Source organism: Haplochromis burtoni, unplaced genomic scaffold (genome assembly GCF_018398535.1).
Source record: "Haplochromis burtoni strain Fernald_Lab_line unplaced genomic scaffold, NCSU_Asbu1 Contig_16, whole genome shotgun sequence".
Lineage (NCBI taxonomy): Eukaryota > Metazoa > Chordata > Actinopteri > Cichliformes > Cichlidae > Haplochromis > Haplochromis burtoni.
The window spans coordinates 1,824,919-1,836,703 of record NW_024582377.1 but is presented as its reverse complement, the minus strand read 5'-3'; the positions used below and the strand labels follow the sequence as shown (position 1 = coordinate 1,836,703).

The 11,785-nt window shown below is 41.6% G+C and overlaps 1 protein-coding gene across 1 annotated transcript in view; it reads left to right on the top strand.

Moving 5' to 3' along the window:
* Positions 1-11,785, top strand: part of entpd5a (ectonucleoside triphosphate diphosphohydrolase 5a) — a gene marked incomplete in the record, with an annotated part of 22,788 nt that extends 11,003 nt beyond the window's left edge. The window contains 13 exon segments of the mRNA XM_042218224.1: positions 4,841-5,370; positions 5,797-5,876; positions 6,180-6,323; positions 6,709-6,784; positions 7,355-7,390; positions 7,738-7,826; positions 7,914-7,993; positions 8,089-8,150; positions 8,250-8,351; positions 8,999-9,142; positions 9,253-9,309; positions 10,085-10,200; positions 10,359-11,785. Of these exon segments, the coding sequence (XP_042074158.1) occupies positions 4,926-5,370; positions 5,797-5,876; positions 6,180-6,323; positions 6,709-6,784; positions 7,355-7,390; positions 7,738-7,826; positions 7,914-7,993; positions 8,089-8,150; positions 8,250-8,351; positions 8,999-9,142; positions 9,253-9,309; positions 10,085-10,200; positions 10,359-10,442 (1,515 nt within the window).

The window sequence follows — 11,785 nt, the reverse complement described above, 5'->3', positions numbered from 1 at the left end:
CACCTTATTACTAAATTAGGCAGAGCACTCTGAATTGAATCAGGACATAAAGCACGGTCTTTATGTTGCTTTATTGAACACTGTCCATCTTACAACTAGCCACTTAACGGGGCTCCCCCCGGACCACAACAACCTCCGGTTCAAAGGTCATCACCTTAAGACATAGCCATATCAATACATGACAGGACCTACTTGGGACATGTGCATGTAATCTCCAATGTATGATGGTGCTTGTCTATGCACAGCTCTAAAAGTCAAAGGCCAAATCTTAAGATGGACCGTGAACATAATGGGGAGCCAGTGCATCTGGGTCAGCAACACTCAGAAGAGTCAGAAATCCTGCAGCTGGGTTCTAAACAACCTTGGGTGGTTCCAAGGAGGTTTTGCTTAGACAAAATAAAATGAATGCATGAATAACAATTTCCAGTTCACAGCCTGATACAGTGGCACTTAACTTGGCAATATTTCTTAAGTAATAAAAACAAGAGCGAACCAGAGATTTGATTGTCCAATGTGAAATCGGAGTCACAAGTTATTTCAAGGTTCCTGATAGAAGATTTAACAAATGTGGCAAGGGGTGCTAGAGTTTCCATTACCTTAGACACAAATCTGTCAGGGCTACAAACCAGGATGTTGGGAGCCTTCCAACTTTTAATGGAGTCTAAGCACCTATGTGAGAGCTGTTAGAAAGATTTTGGGGCTTAAAACATAACCTTGTGGCAAACCGTAGGCAAGAAAAGTGGAAGAGGATGTGTATTTAGAAGCAGCTACAGTTCATGTTCAGTATCTTTAACTGCTATTCAAAGGAGATTGTTGGCTTGTTAGTGATTTTTCTTTATCTTGCACTTACCTGCAATTTTATTAAGTATTCCTTGTTAGAAATAGGTGAACAAATATTATCCTGCTGGTGCAGTCATCAGAAGATGGTTACACTGTGATCATAAAGGCATGGACATGGGCAGCCAAGGAAATATCCCCCACACCATTAAACTGCCAGCAGCTGCTGGAGGAGAAAAGAAAGGAAAAGACAGAAAGAAAAAAGAAAACATAGACAAATTAAATGACAAGTTTTGTGCCATGTATTTTCCAAGAAAATTGAAATTCAGTCACTTCTGACCTAGTTTGATAGTATGATAGATAGATTATTATAAGTGTATTGCTACATGTTATGATAGTAAGGTGCAGATAAGATGAACATTGGCTCAAATGGCTTAAGCCGTGATGGTGAGCCAACATGTACAAGAGATGACCATGAAAACAAAGTACTTAGATGCCCGAGCAGTAACTTATTTATTTGTAATTAATATTCTTACATTACTCAAACCTGTGCCTGTATGAAGTGCATGCTGGTCTGGTTTCACCCCTATAGAAAAATTTTATGTAGTTTACATGTAGTACTGTTCCTTTTCCTTTGGCTGCAAACATTATACAAGTTATTTATTGGATGATTATTTAAAAAAAAAAAAAAAAGAGTTTTTGCAATGAAGTGTCATAAAGGTGCTGTGTTTTGCTGTCGTTTGATAAATTAAAGCCAAAAGTTACAGATTCTTTTTCATTTTTGTGTTTGCAGTTTTGTATTTTGTATCTCCAACTGCAGAAGAGCACTTCCGACCTTGTTCTTTACAGGTAAAGTGTTCAGTTAGCTACTCGATGACTCAATCAATCACTGTCAGAGATGATGTGCAAATGTCTGTTCTGCTGAACAACGTGCAAGGCTGACATAGGACTGTCTGTATTTGTCACTTGTCTTGTAATTATAGTAGTCTCAAGCTGGGCACTATCAAACAGGATCTGTTTTCACATGATCTCCTCCCACATGATGACATGAGACACATTTGGCTCCTGTCAGCAGTATTGTTCATGTTGTCCTGAAAAGAACTGTGTTTTTTTCTTTGCTATCCCCACAGTTGTTTTTTGCCGAGGTTATGGGAAAACCACTATGATCAACATAAATGCAGTTGGCTTACATCTTCGAAGAAGCTCATCCAATAGAAACAATGTAAAGTTAGTGCAGGTCGTAATTCAAGCTCAAAACCACTGAATTCTCTCATATCATCTTGTTCAGCTTTCTGCAGGCAGGAGCCTGAGTGTCCAGTGCAAATTATTCATCAAATTGGAAAAAAAAGAAGAAAAAAAGAAAAGTAGATATCGCAATACGAGTTGTGTGTGGCTATACTGTAAGTTGAACCATATAGGGGCGTTCAGTGCTCTGGCATCGTGAACAGAGCTTGAAGACTAAATTTAAAGGTAATTACTATGACAGTGAAGAGAGCAAACTGAAATAACCCTGAACTTTTCAAAGCTGTCATTATCATTGGAATTGTAATGACAAGGTTTGGGTCTCTTCAATGGACTTGTTGGGGTAGGACACCCACAAACATGGCATTCCTGAGGGTAACATTGCAGCATATTAATGATATATTGCACAGTGTAGATTACAAAGCTGGGGTCCCTTCTCATGCTTTACGGTTTCAGTTAACTTGAACAAAATACCAAACGCCGAATTGAAACTACCTCTTGTTTAACACAGCATGTTTGTGCTGTGTCATGCCATACAAGCACTGCACAGCAGGCGTATACAGCAGCAGTTCACTCTTGAACTCAGAATATAGCAAAAGATTATTTTTAATTATTTATTTTTTAAACTTTATTCTGCAATAATATAGTAATTTGTTTCTTAAATACCTGTTTTACATATTCGGTTAACGTGACATTTTACACGGAGGAAAATTCCAGTTGCACAACTTTAGTGGCAACATAAATATAGGTGTGTTGAAAACTAAATTGTCCTGTGATTCATGGCAGAAGCACTAAATGTCCCAAGGTGGAGTTGTCCAAACATTGCACATTATACATATCAATTGCAACAGTAGCCCCAGGATGTGTCTGAACATAAGCACCAATGATTTAAGAATAAACTCACTCAGCAAATAAAAAAATAATTGCTTCTTTATTATTTCTAATAGAAAATCTTTACTCAGGATTTGTTGACGTCATCTCAGACAATTGCAACTTGCAGCCATGTTATAAGTGCGATATCAATGTGACATGTATGATCACATAGATGTAGTGAGAGGTCCTGCACATGTACGCTTTGATAGGGGCGAACGACCATTCTGGTGAGCCACAGGATTGAAAAAAGTAGCCACAGTATTTAGAAAAAAGGAAGGAGGAAAGAAAGTCCATTATTTTTAGTCCAAATTACAGTGTTGGAACAGTGCTTTGCACAGTTGAGTGTCCTGGGAGGGGAATGGCATGATGGGTGCACTCTGGTGCCAAGCCCCACCCTCCCCACATTGTCCTTTCCGTGGACATCTTGCACTTTCTTGTGCCCACTGATGGGACCTCTGCCCCCCCCGTACCCTCCTGGCTGGGCAGGCCCATAGCTCGGTTTCTGCCTCGGTTGTTGCGTGAGTCGAAACAGGGTGGTTGAGATGGGGTCACTTCTCCAGGGATGCCTTAGTTGCTAGACTACCAGCGCCTTTTTTCCCACATCTCTGTCCTCTTTCTGTTGATTCAAAGTGGGTGAAAAATATCACAGCTTGGTTCAAATCTCAGTTCACGTAAGGTCTCCGAGTTGCCTCTGCACTCCACTGATGTGGGATATCCTCTGCATACTCAACATTAACCAGGAAACACGTAACGCGAGAAAGCTTTAGATGATTCTCTACAGCATGGCTTATGATGGCATGCCAGCCGCCCACCTAAATTGGAGAAACAGCTACTCATGCATTCTCTCATGAAACGTGCCTTGCAGCCCAAATATTTTTTCCCTTGGAAAGCCTGTGGTTAACACAGAGATGAGTGGGAGTGAGATGATTGCTAACATTCTTTCAACTTTTATTACAGCTGGATTGCAGGTCACATTTGCATTTTTTAAGGTTGGTGAAACAGCTGCAGCGGATTTCATATAGTGATCATAGTAGGATTGTGAAGAGACGGTCGAGGAGAGAAAATCTTTTAAATTTTGTATATAAATACATATATAACTGCACAATTCACTCTGTCAGCTAAACATAATTTTGTAGATGTTGTACATAATAATAATACAATATAGCTATAATCATGTCCAGCTGTCAATCTGAAATAAAATGTTGCTTTCAAAGTAATTTGCTGTTCTTCCTAACAAAAATCGGGAATACTTACTTGGTAGAGGTTAATCCCCAAATTAGTGCAAATACGATCCTATAACAAAGACATTCAAAATGTTTCAAACTACAGTAACTGGTGTGAAACTCTGCAGATGTGCCAAATATAAACTTGCATCACTCCTAATTTAAGCAGCAGCAGCAGCAGCATTTGAGCTCCTGTGAAGTAGTGAAAGTCCAGAGTTGTAGGATGGAGACATTTCTGAGGCAAAGTTACTATACAAGTCCTAAATGCACTCATAAAAGTATTTTGGGACCATTTCTTTGGAACTTTTTTCAGTGTGAGCCATTCATTTGACTTCTTTATAAACCCCTTTCTCCTTTCCTGAGGGATTTTTTTTCTAGGGCTTTGGAATAACCAGTAAAGATGAGGAGGGGAAAAACACTGCCAAAAATAATCCTCATCATATACATATAAAAAAAAGAAAAGAAAAGAAAAGAGGCAATGCTGTTGGTAGGCAGGTAGTCAGTCAGCTTAGCTCAGCTCACGGGAGGAGGGTGATGGTGGGGAGGGGGGGGGACTCCTGATGGAGTTGGGATGGACCGCCACAGGATTGGTGGATGACTGCTCTGGATATGGCCCCGTGCCAAGGCCTTATGTCTTTATATACTGTAAACAGATGACCGGACAGTCCTGAGTGAGCATCGCATCCACGCTGCCTCTCCTCATCTCCACTTCTCTCTCTTTCCAGGGCCCCTGCAAGCCTTCCTTTGCCTCAGCATCCACAGGCTTCTCTTCTTTAATCCAGCTGACTTTTCACTCTGGCTGTGAAAACAATGGCCACGCCGAGCCTGCTCCTCTCTCTATACGTGTGGCTTCTGTCCGGGAACCTCTTAGCGGAGGCGACCTACTACCGCCACCATCGCTACATCCCCCACTTCTACCGCTACCGGGAGCACTCCGCCAACACGGAGAACCTCCTCCCCGAGGTATCCAACCCGGTGTCTGAAGTCTCGCCACCCCGTGTGCCGACCTACCCGGAGGTCCCCGAGGTCTTCCACCCGGCACCTGAAGTCACCCACACCATACCAGAAGCTTTCCACCCGGTGCCCGAAGTCGTGCACCCTGCACCTGAGCGGTACCACCCGCATCCTGCGCGTGATCACGCGCCTGAGCGGTCCTCTCCTTTCAACAGGAGTCGCGTTTTCTATGGGATCATGTTTGACGCTGGGAGCACAGGCACCAGGATCCATATCTACAAGTTCATTCAGAAAGACCCCGGTAAGTGCACGGTTCCCTCTCCCTCCCTCCCTCTCTCGCTCTGTCTCTGAAGCAGTAGTAGGGATTTTGCACATGCTGCTGACTCCCACTCTGTTTGCTGTTAGGTCATTCGCTGTGTGGTGTAAGGACAGACATGCACCGACAGAGTGCACAGCCAATGCAGCTTCTAAAAGTAGATGAGACTTTTAATTTACCCGTCTGACTCAACTGTGTAGGAAGCAGACTTTTAAAATTCATGCTGGATGTAGGTCAAAGCTCCAGCCTAAATATCCACAGTAATTAAAAGTTAAAAAACAAAACAAAACAAAACAAATAAAGCTTTTCAGTCACCCTTTATTTTATTTTATTACAATATGTCACATTTTACAGTCTGTCTGTTTTATGATCTGTTCACTGACTTTTTTCTTTTCTCTCTCTCTTTTTTAGTTGAGCTTCCAGTTCTGGACAATGAAATGTACCACGCAGTCAAACCTGGACTGTCTTCTTACAAGGACAACCCTGAAGAGGTATGGATGCCTATTTACACCAAAGCTCTGTATCAATCACCAGGTACAATGGGGAGGCACCCCCCAACACAAACACATACCTTTAAGTCGTGAATCCACAAAACCGCTGGGATTTTCATTGGGTTGGGTTCATGTGATGTAAACACTGTGTAATTATAAAAATATCTGCTGCTTTTACCTTACCTTTGAGCTGTTTTTAAACACTGATCTCTAAAGAAATGTCCACAGAGTTTGAACGTAGGATTTTTTAATATATATTTTTACAAATATTTTTCAATATTTTCCTTGTTCTCTCTTCCATAGGGTGGCAACACCATCCGCCAGTTACTGAGGATTGCCAAGAAGACAGTGCCAGAGGAGGACTGGAGAAGAACCCCGGTGGTCCTAAAGGCCACGGCAGGTCTGCGCTTGCTGCCTGAAGACAAGGCCAGGGCTCTTCTGAAGGAGGTGAGGCACGTTTTCTCTCTGCCCTCAGACAGTTTGGCACAAACACCACTCGTCCCGCCAAGGAACGGGATGAGAAACCACTAAGTGCTTACAAGTGTCACAGAAAAAAAGGCAGCATGTCTGCCCGTTTGGTGGCTATCATGTTGCAAAGAACAGCTGTTGTGGGGTTGTGTGGAGTAACCATATTTGTCATTTTAAGTATTATCCAGACTACTGTTCCAGCCGTGCATGTGGTTTACTTATCTGTCACTCTAAAGCAAGAGCGCACATTTTGTCTTCTGGGCGTTGAGAAGACTTTTATGACAAAGAGTGACACGCTTGATCATGCAGTCTACTATGATTGTACAGCTGAAGACATATTGAGTAGAATAAATCTTTTCCACAGGTACAAGAGGTGTTTGGAGAATCCCCTTTCTATGTGCCAAGCAACAGTGTTACCATCATGAATGGCAAAAATGAAGGTGGGTCATTTTTTTTCATTGCATCATTACCATTTGGACTGTTTATAGTATGCAAAACATTTTTATTTTCTTAAAAATTACGATTTTTGAATTGAGGTATTGTTTGACCAGGTGCTTTAACAGCCCCATTTACTGAGGACAAACAATGCTGCTCTTGTAATTCTTTTTATGAGAGTTCTGTTACTACCTCATTTAAGACAAATAAATATGGCAGTGTGAGCGCAAGCTGCCCCACGCCCTTTAATTTAGCGTGAGCCTCCACATCACTCATTAAGACACCCTCACTATGTTGTGTTTCATCATAGAGTATGCGCTATTTGTTATCCTCACTTTATGAGTGCAATAACTTTTACATCTGAGACAACTGTAATTACCTGGATTGCTCAGCAGTCGTGCAAGTTAGACCGAAAGCTGCTATTTATGTATCAGCCTAATAAAGGAGAACCGAACTAAAAGTCATTCGCAGGTTATTCTTAAAGTTGTTTAAATGGGCACATTTATCATAACTCAGCTGTAATCACTTCTCAGGGATTGACTCATGCTGACATTTTCACCCATGTGCTGTTTTAGGAGTCCTCGCCTGGGTCACAGTGAACTTCCTTACAGGTAAGACATTGCTTGTGTTTTGCTATGGTGGTGTTAGTGGTCAGCAGGCTCATATCTGAGGCTCCAGTGTACACAGAAGCCCTTCAGTGAAAGACTCTTGTCTCCTCTCTGAGGTTATGAGCTTGAATCATTGGTCCAAAACAGACTGCAAAAACAAGCAATATTTCCTCACGTTTTTCACACCGCTGTGATACCATCAAATGTATTTCACACGACACAGGAAATTCTAACTACAGCTTAGGAAATTAGTAGATTTATAACAATATGTACTTTTTATTACACCGACGATGGACTTAATCGTTCTTATCCCGTGTCCTGTGTTCAACTTGCTGCTTATTTGCCATTAGGTCACCTTTACTCCAACACAAGGAGGACGGTCGGGATTCTGGATTTGGGCGGAGGATCTACACAGATCACGTTCCTCCCGAAGTCAAAGGTGAATAAACATTTTTACATGTTAAATATACATTTTTTTTTTCACCAAAAGTCCACGACGAAACTAAACGTGCTGTTGATCCAACAGAAAACTGTTCAGTCTGCTCCAACTAATTACATCGCCAACTTTGACCTCTTCAATCAAACATATCAGCTCTACACACACAGGTAGATCCAGGAGTGAGATATTTTTAGTATAATGCAAAGCAGGACATGCATATATGTCTTTAAATTGATCCTAACTGTATGTCATCATTATACAGCTACCTTGGAAATGGACTATTTGCAGCTCGCTTTGCAACTCTTGGAGCACTGGGAGCTGATGGTAGGGTGTCTTATAACTTTAATCATCTTTCTTGTTATTCTTTCATAAATGTATTGATTTCAAGACAAAAAAGCCTTTTTTTAATGTTTGTTTTCCCAGGTCTGGATTGGAAAGTCTTCTCTAGCTCATGCCTCCCGAAAAAGTTCAGGGAAAATGTGACTTTTTCAGGAACCACCTATAAAGTTAGCGGGATTCCAGACGGTAAGATAAAAGCACTCTGAGGTTTCGATTGTATTCCCACTGCCTTGGATCCAACAATCCATGCATTCCATTCCAAACTCTGGAACACAATAGCGTACAGTATAATACAGTCTCACATGAGAACATTTTAAAGTTTAACCTTGGCGCCGAACGCATGTTTTGTCATCCTCTCTCCCTCTCCGTCTTCCCTCTTGAACAATTATATTGCAGTCAACCTTGTATTTAAACGAAAAGAAAACTGTCAGTTAAGTTCACAAATAAGGCAGTCACTCCCATACCACAGTCGAGTAGCCAAAAGATGCTGGGCTTGTCCCTGAATTGTTATTTTTTTGTGTAACGAGCAGCTTGATCTGGCTTGCTCACAATTATGTGGTAAAAATAGACAGCACAACAGGGCTGTGCAGGCTGCCGCTCTTGTCAGCACATGGTTTTGCCGGCACAAGTGAGCCAACCATACCCATGGGGCTGTGTGAAACTTGCCCTTCTGGGGCTTCCCTTGTATATTATCTGGTAAGCCCCTAGCTTCAACCGCTGACTGACCTCAGAGTGAGGCTCCCAGTGTTCTGAACTGCATTCCTTCCATTGCTTCCTCTATGCAACATTAAGTCACAAATCTTCTTCCTCCTCCTGCTCTTTTCTTTCCTCAGGATACGCCGGCTATAAGTTGTGCTACTACGAGGTCATGAAGGTGATCAAAGGAATAATTCACCAGCCATATGAAGTGAGAGGCAGCAGCATCTTCTATGCTTTCTCCTACTACTTCGACAGAGCTGTGGAGTCTGGTCTCATCGGTGCGTAGGCACAGGCCAGCAACTCTTTCCATTATCTTTCATGTCAATTACCATGTTTTGCACAAAGTAGGTATTCAGGTTGCACATTTGTTTTTGTATTTGTTCCACAGATGGCAGTCGAGGTGGTACGGTTGAAGTCAGGGATTTCAAGAAGAGAGCCAAAGAAGGTATGAGTTACACACGCTATCTTCTCTGGGGTTGGATAAAGTGAGTGAAACCGACAATCTTACAAGTTATATATATATTCTAACCGCTGAAACTTCATGCTGTAGAGTCAAGCAAAGGCTTGTTCGTGCCCAGAAGCTTGGCACACCAAACTGGCACAACTTATCCTGTCAAAAAAAAAAGTGTTACAACAGTAAAATGTAACAGATTATTTTCCTAAGCGCATTATGGAGACAAATTACAGGTCAAATGTAGTTTATTATAGAGTAAATATATGTTAACATTCCATTAAAATGCACAAGTATATTCAATTGACACATGCCATTCCTATCATTTTCAGTAAGTGACAGCTGTAATGTCCATGCTGAACCACATTTATAGCGAGCGGGAATGAGCTGGTGTGTTATGTAAGGCTGTTTGCATTGTGAGAACGCTGTCACGTGGTCTGGAGGAACAAGTCTAGCTCAAGCTGGGCTGGCAGCTGAGCTGAGGATGTCTGTCTGGCCCTGGCAGGAGGGCACCTGACAGCCACACACCACCTGGGGGCTGACACATACTGAAACACACACCCACCCACAGCCTTGTGCTGACCTTGAGCCGTATTAATCGCACCTCCATGATTATTCAGCCAACCAAAACAGAAAGGCTATCTTTTAATCATGCTGCACACAAGTTAGAAAAAGTGGTATTTTTATGTTGCGTAACATGTGAATCTTCTGTTCATGCCACATATAAAAACTGTGTTTTGATGTTTTTTTCATGTGTGTGTGTTTGCAGTGTGCAACAAGATGACCAAGTACCGGGCAATTAATCCCTTCCTGTGCATGGATATGACATACATCACCTGCCTGTTAAAAGAGGGCTTTGGCTTTAAAGACAGCACGGTGCTTCATGTGAGTGAAATTAATTACAGACAGGTTTTTTACTGTAGCTATTTATAAAAACGGATTACAAAAACCTTCACATCCTGTCACTTCAACTCTGTATTTTTAAAATCATCGTAAAACTAAATGGTTTTGATGGAGATCCCTCCTCTCTTTTGCTTCGACAGCTTGCCAAAAAGGTGAACAATGTGGAGACAAGCTGGGCCCTGGGGGCGACCTTTGACTACTTCAGAAACTTTAACATCCACTAAGGCGGGTCGCTGTTGCTGCAGCTGGCACTGAGAGGGACCGTCACTGTGGGGCTTCCCTTCCTCCATCAGCCCATCACCAACACACACCCACTCACACCATGCTTCCTCGCTCACCATGCCCCTCATCTCCTCAACCTCAGCACACTTCAAGAACTGTTGAAAAAGAAATCACTATTTTTTTACAAGGCCAGCTATTTCTACTGTATGTTGAGCTCATAACTGGCGGGCTGACTTTTATTTTTGTAAAACGTTTACCTTTTCTAATTCCCTCCGAGTGTCTAATCTGAAACAGCTTCTCCACCTACCTATAAAGTGCCTGACAGGTCATTTAGAAGCAATACAACAGGTCGTGGTACTTTGGTGCTCACTGTGGTCCCAGCGTACACTGTATAGTACAGTGGAACATTTAGAGACTAGTTGCTGGAGCAGCAACCATTGTTGTCTTTGTAGATGCTTGGAAATCCATTTCCTTTTCATGCTAGATGCAAATCATCTTCTAGGACCCCAGTTAATTTTCTCTAGTCTTAGACAAACTCAAAACAGAGCAGCTGACCATCATATAGCTTCCATTTACTTTGCAAGTAACACTTTAACTGCAGATAATGTAGCCAAGGTCACTCACCTTGATGTATTCTACAGCTGTACATATTCATCATTAGTGGTGGATTCACCATGACCCTGGGGCAAAGAGAGATGTGGAGAGATGCCTCTGACAGAGTGGGTTATAGATGCTGCTACTTAAATGAGGTTAAATTCCATATTCTTTTAGCGTGCAGTCATTAATGTGAGATTAAAATATCTTATGAAGCAGGGCTCAATTACCTGGGGCCTTTGTGATGAACTGTACTACCAAAGGAAAAGAAAGCCTCATCCAGAGTAGACCATGCATGCAGATTCCTAATCCACAGCCAAACAAATACAGCAAAATGTTTTTGTAATAACATCTTTGAGAACTCCTTGTTGGTTGCTCAGAGTCATTTGTATTTCTTGTGAACTGTACAAATATTTAAATAACTGAAAGTTTATGTAAGAGTATTTTAATTATCCTCATCCAATATTAATGTTTAAACTCTTTGTGTAACCGTTTCGTAAGCCATGCCTCTACTGTCCTTTTAATATTCAACATACTCCAATAACTACTGCTGTATATACATAATGTAAACTTAGTGAAACTTATTTGGTAAGAAGTGCTTTTACATTGCAAAAACTTTATGCCGCACAACTGCTGCCAAATGCCTCTGTACTCATACTCATCAGTATCAGAGTACACTCATGCGTGACAATATGTACATTTGAAGTAAATCCAGTGAGATCATGTGTGTCAATAAAACATGAAAAAACAA